The sequence below is a fragment of the Peromyscus eremicus genome, chromosome 6 (assembly GCF_949786415.1).
Source record: "Peromyscus eremicus chromosome 6, PerEre_H2_v1, whole genome shotgun sequence".
NCBI lineage: Eukaryota > Metazoa > Chordata > Mammalia > Rodentia > Cricetidae > Peromyscus > Peromyscus eremicus.
In genome coordinates this window covers 22,280,334-22,305,193 of record NC_081421.1, presented here as the reverse complement: position 1 = coordinate 22,305,193, position 24,860 = coordinate 22,280,334, and the positions used below count along the sequence as shown (strand labels likewise).

The window sequence follows — 24,860 nt, the reverse complement described above, 5'->3', positions numbered from 1 at the left end:
TATGCATTTGTATACACCTGCACACATAGGTACACACATACATATTTCATACAATCACAGTACATGCAATCATTTTTGTTAAAGTGTTTTCTTCCCATTAATCTTTTAAATAAGATATGTTCATTGTTATTTCTAAATCTGTTTTTCAATAATAAAAATTCCAAAAATACGTTAATTCGTACAAGCAGCTCATGAGCAAACTGAGTCTCATACTAAAAGCATTATTTATCGAAAGGAAATGCCGCTCTCCAGAGGGAGGGCCTGCAGTGCAGGCATAAGTCCTATTTTCCTTCTGTATTTCTTTTTATTTTCTCTCCCAGTGTTTCTTTCCCCTTCATGCTTCCACAGCCTTTGGAATATAACTTGAATTCAAAATGAGACAATCCATTATATATTTTTATAACAGTTGTGTAGGGGTGTGAAGTTTAGTAAAGAATCCTTTAAGCATGGGTTGAATTCACAATATTATAGGCTTTAGAATGACTTAAGATGAAGGAAAATAAAAATTATCTTTATTTCCCCATTGCATTTACTGAATATCTGTTCTATGAAAAATATAAACTGCTCTCCTAGTAGGCATCCTAATAAAGATAGCCCATAATAGCCTTTATCCTATGTTTTTCTTAGTTTGAGTTGGTGACATTAACTATTTTTATTTCTAAAATATTTACAAAGCTAAATGCAGGCTGATAGGAGCCATTCCCTACTGCCACTACCTTAATGCACACAGTCATGAAGAGACCTCTACTGACCTGAGACTCCACATTTCTGCGTTGTAGTATTAGTGATTGCACTGAGTCAGGCTTCCGTGTTGACCTAATTTCTCCTTTGTACAGCTAGAACAAAACCACACAACAAGATAAGGAATTTTAGGACTTATTAGCTTGAATGAGGATAGAACCCTACCTTAATGCAGATTGTCACAATTCAACTGACCTACCCAGAGTAAATGATTAAACAAATGATAAATGATAGGTATTGAGTCCTGGAGACCATAAAAATATGAATATTTTTATGTTCATTATATAAGTAGACTTATAAAAGATTTATAAGCATAAAGATCTCTATTAAAAATTTAGAATGAGCCCATCAAAGGCAGCATAAGGTATTGAATGAAGAAAGTGTATCCATATCTTTATACAATCAGCATAGAAATATACTGTATATTAAATGCTATCTATCTACAGCATTAACTGTTGACTATATAGACTCTATTCTTATTCATCCTTTTCATCTTTATGCTTTATATATGTGTGAATGTGATTATTTGTGACTGTTTGCATGCTTCTTTCACTTGGAGGATGTGGTTAAAGTATATTCTCAGATTGTGTATTTGTATTATCCTCAGGTTTTTTTTCTCTGATTAAAGTACGTAAACTTAGGTTATGTACAAATATCTCAGTTCTGCAAAGAGAGCTGAGCAGCAGCTGATGGGCAAAATTTTTTATTCCGCTATCCCCTCCCTTCCTGCTAAAAGCACTAGTCATTTTCGTGGTGTGAATAGCTGCAATTTTGATGAGCTGTTTTGGAAGACAGAAATATATAAAAATAGTATTGTGATGAGAGTCAGCACTTGTCTCCTAACAAGGCTTTAAAAATCTTTCACTGGCTATTCCAATAACTATGATCCTGTTGTGGATAAATTAGTTCTCTTGTTTCTCCACACTTTGAATTGTAAAAAGAAAGCCTTCCATATTTCTAATACTGCTTTCATCCCTGAAATATTCTCATGTAAGACAGGGAGCAGAAAAAAGAATCTATGTATTACTATACATTAACAATATATTATGTATATTAAAATTCATAAGATGATTGATGCTTGTATGCTTTTACCAACCTCTTTACTATGTTAGTGGCTTAAATATAAAATATTTTATTTAATTTAAAGATGAAAAATATAGAGCTTTACCCTATATAAGCAGAATTTTGCCAGCATTTTTGATAAATTAAGGAATGAGAATCATTTTGTGAACAATGCATAGTCTGGTAGCATATCATTATAGAAGAGGGATAATTATATGTATAAAAGCTAAAGTAATCATTGTTCAGCTGGATTATATGTTTTGGACATTACCAAATACAACTGTGTAAACAAAATTTTGTTACTGCAGCCTGGCTAGAATAGGAAAAGAGCTTTGTTTTCTGAAAAATTCATGTCTGATGATAAACAGATTTTATCTGCACATTCTGCTCCTGATGGTTTATATGGTTGAGCTGTAATGGTAATTTGACAATTTTTAAATCAAGTATGGCTTTTTCATGGTTGAAACAGCTTTGTTGTACAAGTATCTTTTCCAGCATATAGAACTATAAAAATAACAATTTATAATGATATTGTGGACCAGATCTATGCTATAAAAGTGATAAATATATACGGCTAAGAATTTTTGTTATTTTAGAGTGAATTTCTAGGTACCTTTCAATACAGCGCTATAATCATGCATAGTATGTACAATCATGGAATGTTAGAGTTGAGGTGCCATTGAAACAATCTAATCTGTCTTCCTAGCTCCTTGTTCAAAATCTTAATAGTATCTCTTAGTTATGTTGAAGTAAGGTCCAAATTCCATGGTATTTCATTTTGAGTCTATGTGACCTCAACTGCTTCATGTCCTTGCTGTTGCTCAACTTAAGCATGTTAGTCAATTTACATCAAGAAAGGAGGACCTATCTTCAAAGCAAGACAGTCACTACTTGTGTCTATGTCTCTTTCCCTTTTGCTGGCAATATGCTTCTTTCCTTTGATTATGTGTCTTCCAAGATTGAGCTCAAAAAGTATGGTTTTTTTTTTATATTTTTACTTTCTGAGATTATAATATAATTATATGATTTTCCGATTCTCTTTTCTTTCTCCAAACCCTAATATACCCTCTTGTTCTTTTTCAAAATCATTTCTCCCTTTTCTTTAATTGTTGCAAAGTACTTAAGAATTCTCTTCTCTGACACTATAGCTTGTTACATGACTGTTTACTTACTTATTTTCTTTTACATAAGATTTATATCTCCACACATGGACAAAACATGCACATTCACAATGCATTTTTTTCAGTGTCATAGACACAACTGAAAAATGTTAGCAGTGACAGGACCATTGCACACAAACATTTATGCTTAAGGTGATATATCCTTAAATAACAACATCCCCCCTTATACATAATTTAATCTATCCTTATATTTCATGTTTCTCTTCTAATTTGTCTACTTTACAAAACCAATACCTGGGTTTTATTTTCCTCGGACATGTACTGATGTGTGTCTTCATAGCATTTCTTAGAAACTATTTGGAGATTCTCACAGGAGAGCACAACTATTCATACACCCTTGAAAGAAGCCAGTACTCCTCTACCAAGGAAGGTTGTCCTCTTTGATCAAGAGTAGAGTTTGGAAAGATTTATAGGGAGTAGTGAGGGACGGAGAAGATAACCACTTAACTAGTGAAAGCACCCCTAAGTAAGGTGATGGATGTTGCTACCAGATCATGCCAACATCGAAGTTGCTGCCAGATCATTTCAACATCGAAATAAATAAGAAGGATATGATATGTTAGTCACAGAATATTAAAGGTTACTGATTACTGGTTTATTGGCGAATTACCATTATTTACTAGTTCAATAATTTTAGGCCTTCAATAATATAAAGTTCCTCTATGGTATTTTCAATATTTTTGAGTAGTGAAAAGCCACTGTTCTCATGTAGGATTTTTGATTATGTAAAATTTTGATACAAATTTCATTCATTTATTTAAATAATAACGTAAGTACAGATATAGTTAAAGTCATTTTATGCATTGGGTTGCCAGACTCATGAATATCATAATAATGAGTATAATCATTTGTTCAACAGTTACCTTTCCAAATGTTTTACTTATTATATTTCTTCATTTGATATAATTTAATAATGTTGCTTATATTATATTATTGTACTACTTAATTCAACTTAATTAAACATGCTATCAATATATAACACATACCATGATTCTGAGAGCTCTGGACCACAACTACAGTATTACACATGAGAAACTGTGTAACTAACCTCTCTGTCGGCTCTTCCACTGAAGTAAGAGAGTCAGAATTCAAACTCAAGCCAAAATTCTTATTAACTCTATTGCACCATGCTAATTATATTGAGAAGTTCATGGAAATGATAGTCTTTTAGTTTTGGTCATTCTATAAAATAACAATAAGACTAATCATTAATTGTATAATGTAGTAAAGAAGTTCAATTAAGACTCTTTCCAAAGGCAAATGATAAGTAATCTCAGATGAAATTAAATTTGAATACCCCTAAAAACAACTGATGAATGCAAAATATACTAAATTAAAACACACACACACACTAAAAATAATTGAGCCATTTGTAAAATACTGGTCACAAATAAGAAAGTTTCGTTCAATTATTCTTCCTTTTTTTTCAAGTTTAGATCTCTCTTCCATTGATTCATAAATCAATTAATTACCATTGAGAGACCTTAGGGCAGCAGGAAATTGGATCCAAACTAAAAAGAAAAAGGAGGTAATTTGTTTTAAGTCTGAAAGTTTCTGTTCAATGGAAGTTTAATCAGAGGTGACCCATTGTTTGAAGAGTAGAGCATTGATGTCCTTTTGATTTCACTGTCTCTAGGACTGGAGAAAATCAAGATAGCTGATTATTCTTAAATGGAAATTAAGGAATCAGTAATATCAGAAATCAACTAGATGCATATGGCACAGAATATAAATTCTATGCATTTTAATTTATTAAGGAAATATTTGGTTCTACATTGGAGACTGTATAAATTTTGGAAGTGAAGCTAAACATGGTCTTTGAAGGCAAATGTAGCCATGCGTGTTCTCTCTACTCGGACCAAAACTGTGTCTTTCTTTAATATCTAGTTATTCAATTAAATGTAATATCTTTGTTTTGTTTTAAACTATTTCACAATTGATTTGGCATCTTTATTGATTCTCAATTAAATAAATGGAAAAAATGATTGAAATGAATATATTTAGCTAAAGGAAAGCATTGCCCCAATTGTAAGACTTTCCAGAAATCATTCTTAGTCCTTGAAAATGAATCTACCTGTAGTCCCAAGCCTACTTGAAAAAACAGAACATTTCATTTAGCCTTTATTAAGTGGAAGATGAAACAGAGATATTTAATGTTTATAGTTATTCATATGCTAAATGAAATACCAATAGGAGGGCTATATGATAAGACAGTTATAGGGATCTGAAGGAGTCATTTCCACAATTTTCTCTATGATTTTTGACACAGTGAATACCTACATTGGATTAGAATTTGATAACAAAGGGTATATGATTTCAGAATTACAGGCTAAATAGTAACACTCAGATAGGCTGCTGTTCCAAACTTAATTTCCCGGGACATTTTCACTCAGATTATGGAACAAGAGTCAATCCTATCAAGGTAATACCTTCCTGTTTCTTGATAAAACACTGTGAAAGGCAAAAGATGTCTTCCTGGTTTTGAATAATGCATTTGTTTCTTCTCAGGCTCGTGTTGAGATTCTTTTGCCCTTAACTTTAAGACCTTCAAATCCCTTAATTTTTCTTCAGTTGATTAAGTAAATCCTTGAGGAAAGTACAGAGTAACTGTTGAACAGAAAGCTTTTCAGAAGGCTAACAGGCTCTGACCTCTGAAATGATGTTAAATTAACTTGAGGCCTTTCCAGAGACCACATTTTACAAAAGCCTGTGTCAAAGTTTGGTATCCTCATTATCTAGAAAACATCTTTGTACTACAAGATCCAAGAATGTAGGCTTTTCTTGCAATTGTCTTGCAACTGATTTGTGTAAGTCTAACATGTCTGTGGCACGAGAAATTCTGTTGTCATGTCAAGTGTCAGCCCAGCAGCTGTGAGTGTTTATTGCTCACCAAAGTTCCTGAGCCAGTTCTGATTAAAGATGTCCACAGAGTTGATAATCACCTGCATACCTAAGCTCTCTAGTGTCCTTGTCTACGATGATGGGACTGGTTGTTACATCATTTTACAGTCATCTTTCGCTTTCTCTGATATTTAGGAGAACATTTTTTTTCTCCCGAAAGAGAGAAGGTATTTAGAAAACAAAAAGAGAATGCATTTAACCACTCAACAGCTATGGTTAAGGGACAACAGAGATGTATCTATATAGCCTAAGGCAGCAGATCATAAGGAAAATTTTATGTTACAGAGGTTTGTATTTTTTCACACTCATGAGGTGAAGATATTATTTTTTCTTATTTGAAAAGATTTTCAAAAGTGTGTATGTTAATAATGTATTAGAATTTATATTCTATATTTTATAGACAATACATTTTCTTGCCTTTTTAAGTAGTGTTTTTAATTGAAAATATTTTTTCCTTATGATATATTCCGATCATGGATTTTCCTCCTCTAACTTCTCCCAATCCCTCTTCACCTCCTCACCCACTCAACTCCATGTCTTCTTTCTCTCTGTCTAGAAATCAAATAGGGAAACAAATAAACAAATAAACAACAAACTAGAATAAAAAGCAAAAACAAAGAAAAAGACAGCACACATATAAATACACATACACAAAATTCATGAAAACAAAACAAAAATGGAAATCATAATTTATTAAGCAAAAGACCAGTAAGACTGAAAAACACCCAAACAAAGGAATATAGGGTAAAAAGCCTACAAAAATACACTGAATTCATTTTGTGTTGGTCAGCTACTGCCACGTATGGGGCCTACCCTTATGTGTGGCTTACATACCCAGTGGAATTCCACTGGAGAAAACTAGCTTTTCTCTCTCTCTCTTCCTTTGTTTCTTTGTTTTTTTCTTTCTCTCTCCTCCTCTTTCTTTCTTTCTTTTTTTTCTCCTGTTTTGTATTGTTGGAGACATGTAGAAGTTTTGTTTATTTCATAAATTGATATAAGTTTTCTGTTGATCAATTTGATAACAGGTAACATTAAAAATCAGCATTTTTATTCCCATACTAAAATTTTGTTCCAAAAGCGTTTCTTAAAAAAAGAGTTATATATTTTCATGCATGTATGTGTTTTGCCTGTGTGTATGCATATGTACCATAAGTATGCCTGGTGTCCTTAAAAACACAAAAGGGCTTCAGATCCTCTGGACCTTGAATTTTGAATGGTTCTGAGGCAGTATGTGGCTACTAGTAATCAGACCTGGGTCCTCTGGAAGAGCAGTCCAACTCTCAGCCCCCTAGAAGGATTTTATAGTAACACGAGAAATAAGTTCAATTAAATGGATAAAAAAGAGATGTCTTTTAAAAAAATATAATGAGGTTAAAAATTTAGATTTAAAGCTGGGTATGGTGAGATGGCTCAGCCATTAAAGGCTAGGCGCACAACCAAAAATATAAGAGAAAACTAATTTTCCTTTGCAAGAAGATGTCAACTAGAGGTAGCTTCTTGGCTAGAGATGGGGGTTAATGTCTACTCCCCCTCTCAGTACAGGGACCCAGTTTATTTTATAATATTTAAGAGTGTAGAGTTTCTGGGTTCACTCCCTAGTTTACTGCTTATATTTAAATTTATTTTGCCACAATTTATCTTCAAATGGGGATAATATTTACTTCATGGTAATTTATTGAAATTAATTGAGCTAACATTTGTTGTGTGGTTTGCAGCACCAAATGTTAACTCATAATACAAAAATTGGCTTTCCCTGCATGTTTTGTGACACATAGACTGACATAATCTCATATATGCTTAGGAACCCATATGTACAGATACTTTACTTTGTTAAATACCTATTATATAGAGAGATATGTCTTTTTTCCTCCAGGAATTGTAAGGGCTGTTCAGTGCCATTACATTCTCCCTCAATATTTCATTCACAGGAAATAACCATGCTAAAATATTGCTAAAAAATTAAATTAAATAAATGTTCAGTATTTATTTTTTAAATTACATTTATTTATTCTTTTAGTGTGGGTATGAATGGGTGGGATACACAAAAGCCACCTCTTTCATTTTGCAATATAGGTCCCAGTGATTGAATTCAGGTCACCAGGATTGGTGCAAAACTCCTTATATACTGAGTTATCTGGCTGTCTCTTAATGTTTATTTTTTGCTGTGGATATCGTTCTGTATAAATAAACACTGATTGGCCGGTAGCCAGACAGGAAGTATAGGCGGGACTAACAGAGAGGAGAATTGAGGGAACAGGAAGGGGAGAGGAGACGGGCTGGAGCCACCGCCAGGACAAGTAAGATGTAAGGTACCAGTAAGCCACAAGCCATGTGGCAAAGTATAGATTAATAGAAATGGGCTAAATATAAGAGTAAGAGCTAGACAATGATAGGCCTGAGCTAATGACCAAGCAGTTTAAATAATGTAAGAGTCTGTGTGTTTATTTTATAAGTGGGTTCCGGGACTGGCGGGACTTGGTGGACCCGGAGAGAAAAGCTCTCCAGCTACAATTTTTAGATGAAACTATGCTTTAAATGTTAAGAGCTGTGGCTTAAGTGAAAGGACGTCTTTGTGCAGTCAAGTTATATTTAAATATTAGGGTGAATTGACCTTCTAAATAGTACTTAGTATCTATATTAGAAATTCTATTGAGCCTCTTACTAATCAGAAAATCTATGTCACCTTGAGATTTGGCCATGCAGCTATTGCTTCAGTAGGAAAGACTCTGTAAAGCTGTGTGCTTATTTTTATTGTTTTGAAGTCATGAAATTGCCTATAAACTTTCTAAGGCTGTACTACTCATTCAGTAGAGTCAGTATGGACTGACTCAGTATAGACTCAGGATTGTATGAGGCTGTATATGTGGTTTAACTGACCAAAGATGAAACTTTAGCTCTGATGTAAGTGTAAGGAATCATGGAGATTTTTAATAAAAAGTCAAAATCAGTGATTTCATCTCTAGAACTCACATAAATGGTCATGGAGGACTGAATCAGAACTTTTCCAACTTTAATTTGGGGCCCAATAAAATGAATTAAAAAACAAATCACTGGTACTGACATACAGTAATAGATTCAAAAGTATTGAGTAAGGGCGTTCTGACAAAACAGACAAAGAACAAAACTGTAATCTATTCTCAATGTACGCTAAAAAAATACTATAGTATCAAAAGGCAGGTAGAACCCTTCAAGTAAAAGAAGAGTTTTTTGGTTACAATGCACTTAGATTTAGGAAAACAGTCTGAGTTAGTGTTTTGTTTTTTCCTCTCATTTTGTTATGGATCAGACTTCTCCATCAATTGATACTTGTACAGTGGCACATGTCTGTAATCCCAGCACTGGGGATTGAGGAAGGATTGATAAAAGTTTAAGGCTGGTCAGGGCTACAGGATGGGATCCTGTGTGAGAAAATGTGATGTAAGAACAAAATAGACATAGGATACTTATTACTGATGTATGGTGTGTATAATGGTTAAGATAAACATCAAGTTTGGGGCTAGAAGTGAAGGTTTGTAAATCCAGCTATCCAGGAGACTGAAACAGAAAGAGGATCATAAATTCAAGACCAATATGGGCTAAAGGAGGAATTTTGGGTCAGCTTAGGCAGTTTATCCAGAACCTGTATCAAAATAAAAGTAAAGAGAGCGCTGGAGAGGTAGTGGGGAGGTCCTGCAGATAAGAGGACTGAGGAGGTAGTGGGGAGGTCCTCTAAATAAGAGGGCTATGGACATAATGTTTTGGTAGTGTGCTTGCACAGCATGTGACAATCCCTAGATTTAATCTACCATAGCACTGCAATAAAAAAAGTAACATGTCCATTATTAAGGGATGAAGGAAAGCAGTCATATATAAGAGAGATGAACTTGAAGGAGTAAAATATAAAGTGGATTTTTCTATGGAAGTATTTTATCAACACAGTACATGATACAAAACTCACCAGATTTATTCGAATTATTCAAATTTTAAGACTACATAAAAGTTGTTCTTTTTATGGAAGAACAGACAGGCCTGTGACTCTTCTTTGGAATAAAATGTTACTTATGCTGTGTGCTGTTGATAGCTTAATGTTATGTCAGTTTTCAGAGCTCTGGAGCTGAATCCACCTTTGGAATATAATTATAAATTCTCAAAAATAAAAATCTCCTTAGGTTTCTTTCACTTCTATCTGTTCATCATAAACTTCCTAGGATTAGCCTTTAATCAGAGTTCCAGTAAAATTTCCCCAGGAAATCCTAACCAATCAGAAATATAGACATCATCACTTTCTGGCAGCAGAGTCATGGTAGGTCTCAGGACTCTGCAGCTTCACTAGATAACAGCATCCTCACTTCACTCTAGTCTTCTAGTAATATATATATATATATATGCATATGTATGTATATATACATTTTTAATGTATGTACACACACATATATAAATATTTCTCTTGATCTCAAAAATACTGAAATGTTTACTAAGTATGCACAGACCCATGTGACACACAGCACATTTCTAGGATTGTGTTTTGTGATTCTGTGAGAACATGTAGTCATTTGAATAGCCTATTCTTTATTTCATGTATTTAAATTGAATTAAAAATTTTAATGTCTTTCCTAGAACTAAAATTAGAGTACTAAATCAATAGGACTGGGTCTATAAAGGTAGGATGAGTATTTTCAATTATGCCAGTACTATGTATAGAATTTCCTAGAATCTGGAAATATAATTAAAATGTTAAAAAAAAATGAGTGCATTCAGGAAATAATGTGCCAATATTTTTCCACATTTGACCCTTGGATGGTTACTCTTTTATTTAAACTCAGCATTATCTTGCATCTTTTTTTATATTGAGGAGCAATGAGAACATTATGTTTCAAAAATTATGGCTGTAATTACCTCTTCCCTCTGTCCAGAACATAATGAATGTCAGTGCCATTCAGAGGCTATGAGTGTTATAATTCCATATATTAAATTTATGTATTGATGTGTATCTTCTTGATTGCATAGAGAATATTGCAATGAAGGAAGTATGTGCAGGACTTTGGGATTCAATTTTATTCTTCTAAGGAAGGAGCCTTTGATTATAGCCTTGAAGTTGTTTGTAGTGCTCACATTACTTATGGAAATAAACTAAGGCTGAGAGAAATGGGACAGAGTCTGGAGCAGTCATCCTTGTTCAGTGCACAGAACCTTGGTTTTTGAGAAACTTTTCAGTGGGAAGCAGTATTGGGTTGGCATGAAAGTGTAGGCTGTGGACCCAGATACGCCACAGTTTATATACAGTTCTGTCAATTATTTAAAGTATAATGTGAGACTGGTGGCAGAAACTCATTGGCTCTCATCTGTAAGAACGGGTAGAGAAAGCTCTTACTTCATAGACACACGTGGAAAATGAACTTGGTGATGATGGATGTGAGACTAGATCCCTCGAGCAGTAGGCCTGGGCTGTGGGGACACCGCAGCTCTTTCCATTCAAGGCTGTGCCTTTTACGCACCAGCTAACTGAGGGGCATGTATGAAAGGCTTCTGTCGAGCCCATCTTCACAGAACCTGTGTTCAAAACAACACAAATAATCACTTCAAAAAATCATGCAAAATGTTTTAGTGTAAAGATGATTTCAAATTTTGTATGCTCAATGTTAGATAGACTTTAAGACAGCATCTTCAATTCCTTTCTTCCTCCATGTAAACATTAACACTGTCTTCTATCCTGTGCATCCTGAACTCTTTTGACACATTGTCTCAATTGATTCTACTTGAAATTATGTTTCTTGAAATTCTGCTTCTTGGGAAACTTTAACTTTGATTTATTTTCTTCTAAGCCTCTGATAGGTTAATTTTATTTTTCTTAAATAAATCTCCTTGTGTTTGTATATGGATATGGGAACATGTGCTGCTTTGGTGAGTCTGGATGTCAGAAAATAACCTTGGATGCTGGACTTTGCTGCTTTTGTCTGAGCACCTTAGACTAGCTGCCCGTGAACAACTGGGGCTTCTCCTGTCTGTTTCCCATCTCACCATAGGAAGGCTGGAATCACAGATGTTCACTACACCATTATAGCATGTTACTCACTTACTCTTCTCTATCTGCTGACTACAAAGTGTTCTTTATGTCTGATGTCTTACTATATCCCCCTTTCACTCCCCACAAACACATCAGTATATTCCCCCTTCTAAGCACATCAGGAAATATGACTTGTTCCATTCAAATACCCTGCAAATATCATGCTAACTATGGAACTGTTTTCAAACTTTAAGAGTAATATTTTTAAAAGCAAAATTCTACATATAATTTATTATGCAAAGGCATGTTTCTGGTAATTTAAGATTTAGAATTATAGCCTTTGGTTACAAAGAAAAGTGAGGTTTTAATTACAGATAATGGTCAAACACATCCTGTATTTGAATACCCATTTCCTCCTTGCAGGATATATCTGTATGCTTTTTGTTTGTTAGATGATCTGAATTTTGGTCATGTTTGCATTTGAAGATGTGGATAATCACACTTAGACTGAGACATTCAATGATTTGCATAAAGATCACTGGCAAGTTTTAGCCACTTTAATGAGAAGCTGGTCCCAGGTCTAGAAACCTCACAGGCTAAGGCAAACCTTGCAGAAAAAGGGTAATAAATTGGTTGGAATTAGAGAAAAATAATTTCATGATAGACCAGAAAAAAAATTGAGAAAGAATAGTCCAAAATGATGAACATGTTGCTGTAGAAGAAACAGACAATACAAAAAGCTGTGAATGAGTTTTTCTGAATAAAGAATGGGTTAGAGACTGAAGAACAATGACAGGACTTGGATGTGTGATGTTGTACAAGCTCATTCGGGCTTTGACGTATACACAGCACAGAATGAAAATCAAAGGTCGCTGAGCTATGGCAGTGGATAGGAATTTGTAGAGAAATGTCTAAATTTCCGTATTAGATACAGGCTGGTATAGTACTATCGAACAGATGATGAGGTAAATTAGAGTAAGGAGAGGGCTAGATAAATGTTAATATTTTTTGCAATATTCAAATATTGTCATTCAAAATAAAAGGTGAGAAAAACATACATGATGACAGGCTGGGCCATAACAAATATATATACATATATACATATGAACACGCACATACACACACAAACATAAATATGCACACATATACACATACATACACAAACATACAAACACAAACACATACACACTCATACTCTCATACAGACACATATAGACACATACAGACACACACACAAACACATACATGCATACACAAACATACACAATTTGATATTTCAGAAAGATCTTGTAGACAGCCAAAAATGACAAAATGCAAACAAATGACAGAACTGAATATAATTAGCCTTAGGCACTACTGAATATAATTAGCCTTAGGCACTATCAATTTGAACCAACAAACAAACTCCTCAGGAAGTCTGCGAAATACAAACATTGAGGCCAGATTATCAAAAGTAACACATGTTTTTGTTTAAAAGTGAGAAGGAAAACAATCACAGGCATAGAATAACATGCACATGATGAATAGTTAGTTGAGCCATAGATTCAGTCAAGAGAGCTGACAAAATACCATTACATGTTAAATGCTCAGAGAATACTGGAAGAAATTGAAGTTCTCTGCAGATCTTAGAAGGATTCTTATGATCGCTATTCCAGGTTTGAAATTTTTCTCATAGAATCTCCAAGTTCCCTTCCCAAGGATTAATCTATGCAAAAGTTATTCCAAATAACAATATATTCTAAATGACTAACTATAGGGACAAAACATTATTAAATAAACAAACATCACCTACAGTGACTGTAAACATAGTTGAAATCTTACCAAGTGCTTCTTTTTTAATCTTCTCCCTATTTTATGTTAGATTCTGTAAATACTTGTTATTTAACATGATTGTTATTTTTAATGTAACTGTTACATTCACATGCATAGGAAAACAGTCTTAATATTTGGAAAAAATAGTACTTCATCTTTCATGTTCTCCAATTCTATTAGTTAAATATTTTAGTAAAAAAAATTTTGTCTTACACTTAAAGGATAAAACCTGACAAACACTATATGTTAAATAATCATTTAAAAATAATATAAATTAGGTGTGGTGGTGCACACCTTCAGTCTTGGTCTTCTAGAGGCAGAGGCAGGTGGATCTCTATGAGTTTAAGGCCAGCCTTGTCTATACACTGAGTTCCAGGATAGCTAGGGCTCCACAGAGTGTGTCTTAAATAAAAAGGAAGGATAGAAGGAAGGAAGGAAGCAAGGAAGGAAGGAAGGGAAAACAATTATATAAATGAGGAGGGCTAGTGTGATGACTCAGCAGATAAAGCTTTCTGCTACTAAACTTGAAGTCTGAGTTTAATGTCTGGGTCCCATATAGTGAGATAGAACAAATTCTCTCCAGTCACCTGACCTCTACATGTCTGCTGTGACATGCATGCATGGATGTCCCCTGTGACATAATGAAATTTTAAAATGTACATGAATTTGAGTTTATACAAACAAGAAAGGTTTATTGAGAGATAAGTTTATTAAAGAGAGCAAAAGGAAGAAGGAAATTATGTTGGCAAATAAGAAATACTTCAAGAATTAAAGGGCTCTGACACAGAACAATTAAAAAATCTCATTAAAATAATTTGCATCATATGTGGTCATTTAATTTGAGGCATACTATTTTCTTAAATTTTACAATGTGCTTTTCTAAATGAACAAATAACATTTTATTTAAAACTCTTTGTGAGGAAAAATATTAGGGACATCAATTATGATTTCTTTTCTGGCAAAGATGAGAAAAAAGATGAACCCTGTCTGCTTCTAATAGGAATGAAAACTGATGTAGTCACTATGGAAATCAATATATATATATATATATATTCCTTAAAACACTTATAGATAGAACTACCTCATAATCCAGCTCTACCACTCCTGTAAATATACTTAAAAGGCTTTAACTGAGAGTACCATAGAAATGTTTTCACGTCTGTATTCATTCCTTTGCTATTCATAATGGCCAATACATGGAACTAGTCTACATGCTTAACAACAGATGAGTGGATAAAGAAATGGATATATATATATATATATATATATATATATATATATGTATATACACACACACAATAGAGTTGTATTTGGCCATAAAGAATAAAATGAAATAATTTGCAGGAAAATTCATGGAACTGGAGATCATCACACTAAGTAAAATATGTCATGTTTACTCAAAAAGGTAAATATTACATTCTTGTTACATATGGAGATATACATGCTATACGTGTGTGGGGGGGGGACAGGGATTAGAGGGGAAAGGAAGCAATGTAAAAGACGGAGCAAGGAAGGGTACAAAGAGATAATGGGAGAAATAGAGATGAAGTACATCAGGCTTTCATTTTTGAGAGAGACATGAAAGCACATAGGGGACTATTTGGGTGAAGAAAGGGGACCAGTAAGACGGAGAAGGAACAAGAAAATCGAAAAAGGAAGAAAAAAGAATTATCAAATTGTAATAAATACAACAAATGAATCATTGTACTTTCACTAATTTAGGTTTAGATTTATCTCTATCCTAGATGTAATAAACATGCCGAGTTTCCAGCTACTGTCGCTGGCTCTTCAGCCCAGTGTGTATCCCTCCTGATCCCAGCTTCTCTGGTTATGTCTGCCGTTTCTTCATTGTCTGATGCCCTCATCTGGTCAGTTCCAAAGCCAGGCCGGTCGCAGCACTGCACCTTATGTGTGGTTCCTGAATCTCATCCCTTTTCCTCCTTCTTCCAGATAGACTGCTTCAGAGAAAATAGCTACAATATGTTGGGTCATATATAATTTGTGCAAAGTCTTACAAAACTTGGTAAGAATTGGGCAAAGGTTTAACAAAATTGTTTTCAGTTGGCAGAAAAAAATGAAAAGGGAACTGTGAAATATACTGTGATGAACAGACAGTAGAAATAGGTTCTAATACCATTTAATTAATTCATGTTCTTTTCCAGAATACACAGCTCCAGCCAGTCTTCATCTGTGTACCTTCAAAACAGTCCAACAACCATCCTGACCTTAGATATATCAAAATATTTTCTGTTCTCTTATTGTCTATCACCAGTAAATACTATAATAAAAGGCACTTTGAAACATTACATTTCTGCAATCATTGTTGATCTGCATTTCAAATCTCCTTTTAGGGTGATTTTCAGTCTATGTCTCTATTAAGTCTTTATCAATTATCTATCTATCTATCTATCTACCCATCTCTCTCTCTCTCTCTCTCTCTCTCTCTCTCTCTCTCTCTCTCTCTATATATATATATATATATATATATATATATATATATATATATATATATATATATATATATATATATATAGCCAGGGCTACACAGAAAAACCTGGTCTCAAAATACCAAAAAAAAAAATCTTACGTTAAAACATAAATAACTTTAACAGCCCCATAGTCTCTACTAATTTAAACACATTAAAAGTTCAGTCTCTTAAAAATATCCAATCTCTTTAAAAATCCAAATTTTCTTTTAAAAGTTTAATACTCTCAAATGTGTGCTCTCATAAAAATCAACATTAGGTTAAATACTTTCTTATTTCAAGATGGAAGAATGAGGGCACAGGCACAATCAGATCAAGGCAAAACCAAGCGTAAATAAGGCAACGTCCAATTTCTGGGATCAACTCACAACCTTCTTTGCTCCTCCCAAGGGTTTGGGTCACTTCTCCAGCTTTGTCCTCTGATGCACACACATTTGGTCTTCTAAGCTTAGGCAGGTGCCATTCCGTTGCTGCTGCTGTCCTTGGTGATCATCCATAGTAGAGGCATCTTCCAAATCCTGGGGTCTTCTGCTGCACATGGCCTGCACTGCCTCTCATGGATGCTCTTTATGGTGCCAAGTCTCAACTTCTCTTCATGACCCCTTCAATGCTGGGTCTTCAACTGAGGGTGTACCTTCACCAATATCCTCCTCTGACCTCTCACAGTGTCAAGCCCCAGCTGATCTTCATGACCCCTTCCTTCCTTCATGTCTCCAAAACCAGAACCACCTAGGTTACTCTTACACAACCAAATTCAGCTGCCAGTGTAAAGTACAACCTTGGCCACCTCTGAAACACAGCTTCTCTGTGCTCTCAGGAAATACTTTCCAGATTTTACCTTAGTGATGTTGGTCTCTTCCTAATCAAAACTAATTTCTCAGCTTCAGCCGACCGGCATCAAGTAAAAGCAGACGTTTCTTTTCACTAGTTCTGGTATCCTGTTAATCACAGCTGATTCTTCAGCTCAAGCTAACCAGAACCACATAATCTTAATTGAAAATAAAAAATGGCCCCAATTGTGTGAGCCTGTGGGAGTCCAGCTCCAACCTGCTCCTACCTTGCAAAAGAATTCTTGCATGGAGGAGAGAGGAATTAGGAAATATTAGGTAAAAATAGAGACTTAGATGATGAGGAGAAAGACAGAGACACAGGATAGCTTCAGGAGAGCCGAGGTCAATATCCAACAGCTCCAAGCTTTATTCAAAAGGGCTTTTTATAATATGCCAGGAGGAGAGGCAAAAGACCTCCCACTTGCAAGATCAATGCATACCATACAGCCAAGTGTAGACCCTTCAAACACATGGTAAGCATGTTCCTGGCCAAATCAACTACTAGGTAAAGCAAGCTCAGATTTTCTGACCCTGCATAATTGGGGCCCCCACACCTGAAAAGTCTTTAAACTTCTCTCTGAAATGTCACAAGCCAAGCCTTCATCTTCTGCATTGCCCTTAACATTTTTATCTTCCAAGCTCCTACAGAACAGCTCACTGTATTCTCAACATTCAACGTCTTTTCTAGCCCAAATTTCCAAAGTCCTTCTACAATCCCCCCCCCCAAAAAAAACATAGTCAAATCTGTCACAACAATACCCCACTATCCTAATACCAACTTGTCTTAGTTAGGGTTTCTATTGCTGTGATGAAACACCATGACCAAAAGCAACCTGGGGAGGAAAGGAACTATTATGCTCATAGTTCCATATATCAAAGCAGTGAGGGCAGGGACCTGCAGGCAGGAACTGATACAGAGGCAATGGAGAAATATTGCTTACTGAATTGCCCTTCCTAGCTTGCTCAGTGTGCTTTTTTATAAAATGCAGGACCACAAGCTCAGGGATGGCACCACCCACAATAGGGGAGGTCATCTTCTATCAACCATCATTAAGAAAAAGCTCTACAGGCGTTGCAGCTACCTGACCTTATGGAAGCATTTTCTTATTTGAGGTTCCCTCCTCTCAGATGACTTTTACTTATGTCAAGTTGACAAGAAGTTTTCCAGCACAATTAACTTCCAGGTTCCTAAATCAGGATTTTCTTTACACTGTAAGAAAAAACACTGAAAAGAATATTAGTAATATATCGATAGCTCCAACAACACTGATTTAGATAGAAACAATATCAATATTTTATATCTTCCTCAATTCTAAACCTTGGTTAGCCTGAAAATAAAAATGAATTATTTGGACTATTTTTAATTTGTTTCATTCACTTGAACACTGAGATTTTGCTACTATGCGTAGTCACTTTTTAGGCAGGCCATAAATTCTACCTGTGTGATTTCTACCTGTGTCATATTGTTTTGATGATGCCATCATTATTTTTAAAATACTATAACATGTCCACTTTTCCTATTCTTTTCTAGGTAGTCATGTTTATCAAAAACATTGTAGTTTCCCAGCCATAAACACACAACATATAAAAATAGAAAAGAATTTTAGTAGGGATTTTGTAGTCAAAACATCTTCTTTATGTTTGTATATAAACTATAAATACTGTAAATATGAGAGGAATCTTTTTGCTGAGAAAACACTATTTGTGAGTATATAAAATGTCAAAAGGAGTATAATTCTACTCATTTTAATTTACAAATACTCTGGGATGGATAATTAGATCAGTCAGGTGAAGCCCAGAATCAACAGAAACCTTAAAGCAATTTAGGGCTTTATGCGTCTTTAAACAAAATCCAATGAACGTGCTTGGGAAAACAAAATCAATGAAGACTTTCTCTTTTATTTGTCACAGAGTCCAAGTTTTCTCTCTGAAGCCATTTTTCCTAAACATGCAACAAAAATTGAAGAAGTCGATCCATCTTTCAAGCTCCATGAAGTCATTACTAAGGTAAAAATGCCTCTGTGAACTTACAGGTGGAATGAGAAAATGTTCTCTCATGTTGTTGTTGCTTGTCTGTTTGTTTGTTTTAGGGAGGTAAAGAAAAGAGAATAATCAATCAAGAGAATGCTTTTCTAAGTAGAATAGATGATAACAGAGACAAAAATCATTCAAGATATAGCTTGTAACTGAAGATTTATGAAAAAAAACATCCTCAATAAAATAATTAGTTTTTGCCCTTAATCTGAAATTGTTTGTCTTTTATTTTAAATACATGACTACTTAAGATGATGATAAAATAAAATAAGTTGTCTAACTTTTCTGTCCAAAGTTTTGTTTTAATATGTTTACCTATTGAACTTTTAAATATTTAATTTGTGTGCATATGTGTATGTGACATACGGGAATCTACATGTGTCATTGTGTACTTGTGGAGGGTAAATAGTAGCTTTCAGCTGTTTCTTGCCATCTGCCATACCGTCCTGGGTATGTTGTCAGGCTTGGCAACAGATAACTCTGCCCACCGAGCCATCTTACACATCCTGTTAACATCCTGTTATTACACATTCTAGTTTCAGTAAAAGAAGGGCTTGCTCTATTAGTAAAGGATTGTATTTATAAAGCATGTTTCTACTGTGTATTTTCAGTCATAATTTTATAATTTGAAGAAAACTAAGTTTTCCAGTGTGGAGAAAATAAATTTATGGTTCCTGATATCAATGGCATCCTATGAATTTTTACATTTACAAATTATTTATCTAACCTGTCAAAGCCTGCCTCTTCAGGATAGACTTTGCAGGATATATTGATATTTCAGTACCATTAAAATAATCCATATTTATATATGCTTACCAGAATAATTTAATCATCCTTAAATCTTAGGAAAATGTGACAGACTGTTTTTCTCCTTAAAAAAGGGAAGTGTGGTAAAATGAACCAACCTCAGCATGTAGCCATAGAATAAGCTCAGAATTCAGAGCCTGGGGGTCAGTATCTGCCTCTGATATTTAAGAACTACAAAAATTTATTTTTGAACCTTTAAAAATCAGTGAAATTTGAATTACAATCTACATAAAATTTTTCCAATTTGAATTATAATCTACATAAAATTCTTATAAGCTCATAATATAATCATGTGTTCCTTAACAATCAACTCCAGTTACCTGAATTCAGTTTTAGTACTTTCATCTTCTTATTGTATATTATTATTTATATATAACTAGAGAAAAGTTGCCACCAAGTTCTTCCTCAGCATTTAAAATATTAGCTTTATTTTTAACACTTAGGGATTATTTATATCCTACAAAAGCATATATATGAATATACAAATGATGGTATAGAATTCTGAATGGATATTTAGATACATTTTCATCTGTACATATAAAGGTATGAATGATATTCACTTAAAAGTCTGGGTACTATGTCTGTACTTGTTTGTTATTTTTAAGCAAAGAATTAGAGGATTATAAAATGATGGAATAATTTTTTCTATATTTCTTGCGCTCTGCTGATTAGAGGAATCAAGGAAATTTGTGAAAGGGCAGTGTGAGACTGTATTTATATCAGACATACAATAAGACAGTAGAGCTGGTGAAATCTCCAGAATCAGAACATGCTTGGCCTTATCTTAGAGCATGAATGCATGCTGATTCTCAATAGCTAAGAGTTTTGCTACACATAAGAACTAGAACTTCTGAGAGCATTTTAGGAAGAGATGGGTGAGTAAACAAGGGGCCACAAACACAGCCTGAGTACTTCCATATGTTCAGAAGTCCATGGGATACTGAGGCAAGAGATCATTAGAAAATGATTTGCACCCCTTCCTTTGTGTCCTATGTGTGTTTTCAAATACATTTGATGATAAACATGCTTTTCATTAGACCCTTAAGGAATATTGGGAAGAATTCATTGCCTGAAAATAATCCTAAGCAAAAAAAGTGCAGAGGTTATAGTTCTGTTAGTTTGCACAACTTTATATCCTTACCCAATGTAAATTATCATGCCAAAATCCTGAGAGTTCCTGCATTCACATTGCAAACATCGACCAAGGGAAAAAATTATACTTCTGGAGTTTGTTCTTAATAATCAATAGCAGTAATGGGGAGTTGTGCAAGAAAACATTTAATATTATTTGACTTAATTTTAACATCCAGTTTTTTGATCATCATCATCAACAACAAAAACACTTCATAAATGTAGATGAGTTAACCATAACACATAGCTTGGAAATATAGAGCAAACATTTTGTTCTATTACGCCTAGTTTTATCATTGAATTTTGTTTTATTATTATCACAAAAAGTAATAGACTCATGCTATCCATATTCACTAGGAATCTAAGACCAAAAGAAATGATGTTATCATTTTCTCAACAAATTTGATATATAAGTGATCAAGCATATCTTAACATTAAAACTTAAAGATCTAGTTTCTTTTTTTTCCTGTTTGGGACAACTTTAAAGTTTTTCTTTTGTCACAAAACAGGAATGTACCTGTACAAAAGCTAAAAATAGACCATCTTTAAAAACAAAAAGCATTGATTCACAAAAGACTATGAATAGAACATATAACTAGCTGACACAAAACTAATAGGATTTGTTAAAATCAGTCATATCTAATAGCACATCTGAAGTATTCTCATATAAAATATCATCTGAAGAAAAGAATTTATCAATGTCTTAAAAAAGTGGGTTTGTTCATAGACAATCTGACAAGTTACCAGAAAAAGTGTTTCCTGAGACACAACGAAATGCAACATTATTCTTCTTGAACCCTTCTCGTCCAAGACTTTCCACTCAATAAAGTAGCTGAGGATCTGAAACTGAGAAAATATATTTGAGTACAAACAGATTGTGAAACTTAATACTTTTTTCCCTTTTGTTCTTTTCCTTTTTTTGTTTTGTTTGTTTCTTTTTGTTTTTGCATCATCGGAGGGTTTTATTGAACTCACAATCAACTTTGCTGGCTCAGATTTGAGAGTCATTTCTGTATAGGAGCTTTTATGTCTTCAATCCTGTGCATGTAGATGTCTACACAGGCAAACAACGTCCTCCCCATTCCATCTTCCTACCGGCAAAGGAACTAGTCTTGATAGGGATTTTCTCTTGATTTTTTTTTTTATTAATATTCAGAGCTCTTGATGCAACATTCTAGAGCAAGTTGCTCAGGACCTGCTGTGTCCAAGAGATTGATAAAGGAAAGCTCTATTTATTCCTTGTGATTTGATGCACAGATGAAAAACTTAACACACAATAACAGAAGTTGGTCGTTAATAAATCATGTCCTAGTCTTTCCTCACTTTCAGAAGCAGGCACCATCTTCAGCATTCTAGCTCTTGTAGCTTTAACACTGCAACATCAGTGATGTCCAGGATCAGTTTTAAAGACCACCAAATTCCTTTTCTTAGTTCACCTGTTTGCTACTGTCTCTTGGTCCAAAGTTTATCTGAATGATTACCTTCTACCATTCTCTGCTATTGCTCCTTGGGGTGCTGTCGATTGTCTCCGTGTTTTGTGGGCTGATTTGGGGAGGAAGCTTGGGAAGGGTGTGCCACTGTTAGGAGGTTGTGAGTCACCAGGATGCCTCCAGGGATGATCCCTTCCATAGCAGCAGGAAGCCCTCCTGGAGCCACACCAAGGATGCCTAGTGGATGCCTGTATGTGTGACCATTGAGCTCGGGATGAATTGCTTGCTGGTCAATGATTGACCAAAGAGCTGAAGTAATGAAGAATGCTTTGTTGACAGAGTTTCACAAGCTTTTTGGGATGCGACCTGTGATAGCTCAGTGGATCTCAGTGGCAGCTGTTTCCCTCATCTCTAGTGATGCTTGTTCACTGTACCAGGCTGTGTGTGGCAAGCAGATGCGATTTGGTGCATCTTTCAATGGGTCCTGAGCAAAGCTAAAGGGCTCAGACTGGTGCACATTGAGGGCTGTTTCTAGTGTTCTTCCTTCTTTGAGAGCCCGAGCTAAGGCTGTCTCATCCACCAGACCACCTATGGCAGCATTCACAAGGAATGCTCCTTGCCTCATCTGCTTGATAGTGAAGTCGTTGATGAAGTGGTAGTTATGCTCATTCAGATTGCAGTGCAAGGAGACACAGTCGCTCTGATACAGCAAGTCCTGCAGGGTATAGACCCTTTGCACGCCCGGAGACTGAAGATTATTTACCTGTGTTTTCTGAATTGTAACTGTATGAAAAAGTCAAAAGAATAGCATCTCTCTATTGTCTTTCTGTGTATTTAGTAATCATTTATAGCTTATAGACATGAAAAAGTAAAGCTAAGCTAATTAAGCAAATGCTGGTAATGTGTTCAATATGTGGACATTGAGTATAAATTGTAATTTTTGATGAATGGCTGTTGTCAGAATATTGTATCAGTAAGTGGTTTGATCACTGTGTGTCATTGACTAAAATTCTACATAGGAATGTGACAGTGTAAAAATAACACTCATCTGAATTAAGAAACAGAATATATACATATTATTATTTACTAACTGTGAAAAAGTGATACTTAAATACAAGAGATGATATATAAATTGCAAAGCATAACTTGTATTGTTTTAAATATTGTTGTTTAGCACAAATAGTCAATGATGAAACATTAGCCAACATTGAAGTATTTTCAAGATACTGAATGTAGCTGCAATTTTCCAGGTTCATGTCTTAAGTTCTCCCAGTCAGAGCTGGTTTTCACACAATACTGGTGTGGTAATATCTGTAAAGCAGTTGGTTACCATCTCCCAGCAAGTAGCTATTTGCATTTTAGACCTTTGCTACAGAACACAAATGTACTTTTATATCAACATAAATATTCTACATACTTACAAGTTAACTATTTGTAATTGGTGCTTTTCTGCTTTTAACCACTCTTTTAAAATAAACTGGCTGTCTCCATACATGTTATGTGAATTGAGTCTTTGAAAGCAAGTTTTCAATTTTGTCCTCTAAGGCTTTTTTTTTTTCTCTGTTTGAATCGTTTTTGGCATTTTTCTTTTTGATATAAAGCACAAGACCTAAGAAAGTAATGAATGAGACTCAGTATTGATGCCAAAAGGAGTAATCCATCATGGCTTCAGCTGTCAGGTGCACTGTGTGACGTTGCTGAAGGGTGGTACATGCTGCAATGGCTGGTGAGAAGGCTTTTCCTACTCTCTACTAAAGTCATCTTATAAATCACATTTTAGTTTTTTAGTTATCATAAAATCCAAATTAATTCCTTCAAAGCCTAAAACATGAATAAATATGAGTATAAATCCTAGCTACTTCCCCCTTTAGTAAGCATATAACAATCATCATATATTTATATTTTAAATAAGCTTCTCTCTCTTTCTACACTTAGGAATACTCTTGTTCTGTTTCTAAATCTTCAATAATTATCTCACAAATTGTTACCAACTACCTAGGCATTCCTGTTAGTTGACAATAGTAGTCCATCTGTAAGTCATTTTACTGTCACATACCAAAGAAAAGAGGTAATGATATGGGTAAAGTGTGGTAGAAACAAAAGCAGAGGAGGAAAGACCTAGCTTGGAATGATTTATGCATTGCACGTTCACAGCACAAGGGAAGAGGACAGAGCAAGGCATTTGCAGAGTCCCTCACCAGGGAGGGGACATTCAAAGAATGGAAGGTAGTCAACCCTAGTATCCTGAGATTTCTTGAAGGTTATTTAAATTAGATGTTGGTGACAATGTGTGAAAAGCAATGATACATATTTGTAAGGGAAAATGCCAAATTTGAGAAACTACCTTTAAAATGACCATCAACAAGGCCAGCCTGTTATACAAAGCAAATTCCAGGATAGCCAGGACTGTTACACAGAGAAATGGTCTCAAAAAAAAATGACTATCAAGTTTTAGGACATGA

General features: G+C 34.6%; 1 protein-coding gene and 1 pseudogene across 1 annotated transcript in view; one reads left to right on the top strand and one right to left on the bottom strand.

The window, feature by feature from the left end:
* The window catches only part of Naaladl2 (N-acetylated alpha-linked acidic dipeptidase like 2), an 865,055-nt gene that overhangs the window by 656,043 nt on the left and 184,152 nt on the right, over positions 1–24,860 (top strand). Inside the window, exon 11 of the mRNA XM_059265279.1 lies at positions 18,908–19,003. Within this exon, the coding sequence (XP_059121262.1) occupies positions 18,908–19,003 (96 nt within the window). The remainder of the gene's footprint in view (positions 1–18,907; positions 19,004–24,860) is intronic.
* LOC131912784 (C-terminal-binding protein 2-like) overlaps positions 22,466–24,860 on the bottom strand; it is a 31,227-nt pseudogene continuing 28,832 nt past the window's right edge.